At 31.9% G+C, this 2500-nt stretch overlaps 1 protein-coding gene across 19 annotated transcripts in view; it reads right to left on the minus strand.

Annotated features, from left to right (window-relative positions):
- unc79 (UNC-79 domain-containing protein) overlaps positions 1 to 2500 on the minus strand; it is a 120234-nt gene that overhangs the window by 30956 nt on the left and 86778 nt on the right. For 14 of the 19 annotated variants that reach the window (XM_086548145.1, XM_086548134.1, XM_086548135.1 and 11 more), the window contains 4 exons: positions 2238 to 2500; positions 1503 to 1627; positions 868 to 979; positions 288 to 352 (listed from right to left, as the gene is read on the minus strand). The exon at positions 2238 to 2500 is cut by the window's right edge and continues 7 nt beyond it. In XM_086548145.1, coding sequence (XP_086404271.1) covers positions 288 to 352; positions 868 to 979; positions 1503 to 1627; positions 2238 to 2500 — 565 coding nt within the window. The remainder of the gene's footprint in view (positions 1 to 287; positions 353 to 867; positions 980 to 1502; positions 1628 to 2237) is intronic. The other 5 variants (XM_086548148.1, XM_086548150.1, XM_086548143.1 and 2 more) reach the window with 1 other exon arrangement.

The raw sequence follows: 2500 nt of genomic DNA on the forward strand, positions 1-2500 counted from the left end.
AGCAGTTCCATTTGTATAAACACATTTTTTTCACTTGTGAAAATAGAGTAAATGAATACAAAAACCTCCTTTATCACCCCATTCAATGGGCAGGTGAAAAGCACTAATAAAGGTGCAGTGCTGCATCACACAATGAGAGGTCTCGTGCTTAGTCCCTTTTTATCTAGCACTGCACAATTATAAGCCCGGTGTGAATGGGTTAAAACAGCACATGGGTGAGTTGAAGTTGATGTACATTAACAACACAACATGAATTGGACTTAATGTTAAAGACAATCTTCACTTACCTTTGTTTTTCCTTGTTTTTGAGCTTCTTTGTGAGCAACAACCTCTACTAGTTCACATTCGCTGCCTGTTAACATGGTACATAATGAGATTAGATTGGAAAAATGGATATAGAAGCTTTTCACTATTCTTCATCAGATGAATAACATCCAAAAAAACCTTAGTCATTAGTTGCTCTCAAGAGTTTCATAATTGGATTTCAAGATTAAAAAAAAGGGTAATTCCATTTGTATTCAGAAGACTTTCATAAAGAACATATCACATTTTGTGACTATACTTTGCTCCATATCAAAAGTGAGGAAAGAGATAATAATAATAATAATAATAATAATAATAATAATAATAATAATAATGAAAAAAAAAAAAAAAAAATTGGCTTGGGCTATTCACTCATTCTGGCCATGGCCTACTGATGTGTGTATGATCATCTGGTGTGCCGGCCACACAAAAAGTCAAAATACCCTCTGCCGCTGTCATAATCTACACACAGTAACATTACTCAACAAGCCAAATCATGAGAGAATATTGCAAATCTTAAATTATAATCCGGTAACTGAATAGTAGAATCCTTGAAGGCCTTACTGCTCTGGTTGTTGCTCTTGCTGCCGTTAGCCCAGCCTCCAAAGGCCTGCCACACTCGCTCGAGAATAGACCCAGGCTGGTGGTCATCGTGCTTCTTGATTGGAGTTGTCTGCTTTCAAATAATTTTAGGCATTAGTTGGTTTGCCAGGATCACTTGAATAATTTCTCTAACAACAAATTTATGGTATAAGTGAAATCAACACTGATAAAATGTATCTATATTAGACATTGACCTTAGTCTCATGAGGATTTATAACTTAATTAATCTTTTATTCAGCAAATTTTGCTTGAAAATTCAATATAATTTTTCCTTGCTTGTTAGTATCCTAATGCTTTACTTCTTTGTTGCATATCAACAACCTCTAGTTTGGCTGCAACAGTATGAACTGTGAATTCAATTGATTTTTACAAGTTTAGTAACTGCAAAAGACAACTTTACATTATGTTAACAGTAAATCTCATGCCAATCTAGAATAGAGCTGAACAGTATTACATGAGTGTATGCCCTACATACTTCTCAAAGCCTTTAACTATGAAACTGCTGTGAGAACTCGCATATGCTATGCTAAATAAATCATAGATCTGAATCAACACATCCTTTCTATTCAAATAACACATTCCCTGAAAAGACATACCTTTTCTCCTCCAACTGGTAAGAGAACTTCACGGGATGGCAACTCTAAAACATCAGGAGGAGACACAAGTTCCGTGTTTGGGGAATCCGTAGTGCTTGTCATGCCATCAAGTTCAACTGGAGAACCTGGAGGGGGAGAAAATAAGCACTGTATGATTACCAGTATATCAAAATCTGTTCCTACAGTAACAAATATGAATCAAAGAATAAATCTTCTTCTAGTTTCATTTTACTCATTAGTCTGGGTAAAAGATTTTTATCATAATAATTAATTGGGATAACCCTAATCCTATATATATATATATTATTATATATATATATTATATATTATATATATATATATATATATATATATATATATATATATATATATATATATATATATATATATATATATATATATATATATATATATATATATATATATATATATATATATATATATATATATATATATATATATATATATATATATATATATATATAATATATATATATATATACGTATATATATATATATATATATATATATATATATATATATATATATATATATATTATACATATATTATATATATATAAATAATTATAAATAAATACATATATATATATATACACAACAAGTAAAGTAGCTTTATGCTATTTACAACAATTCACCATGAAATATTCAGGACCAAGTTTTATTCCAGGATATGAATGATCATAATCAATACAAAGATAAGTTCAGGTTTCATACCGAGCGTCATGAGATCCATCATAGACAGCGGGGACTGAGGGGACTGGTGATGAATGTGGCCCGAGTGAACTGACCCTTCCTTGTCATCAGAAACTCTTCTTATATCACCTTGATTCACCGCTTGTATAACAGAGGGATCATATACACTCGTCTCTGTGACTGTGGCTTCAACTTGCTCCAATTTGGGTACTTCACTGAATACTGCCCTGTTTGCCCGGAGCTCCAGAGATGCATCCTTTGCGCATCCACAGTCACTTGTACCA

Source organism: Penaeus japonicus, unplaced genomic scaffold (assembly GCF_977035675.1).
Source record: "Penaeus japonicus unplaced genomic scaffold, GWHDUDI00000001_assembly GWHDUDI00000020, whole genome shotgun sequence".
Lineage (NCBI taxonomy): Eukaryota > Metazoa > Arthropoda > Malacostraca > Decapoda > Penaeidae > Penaeus > Penaeus japonicus.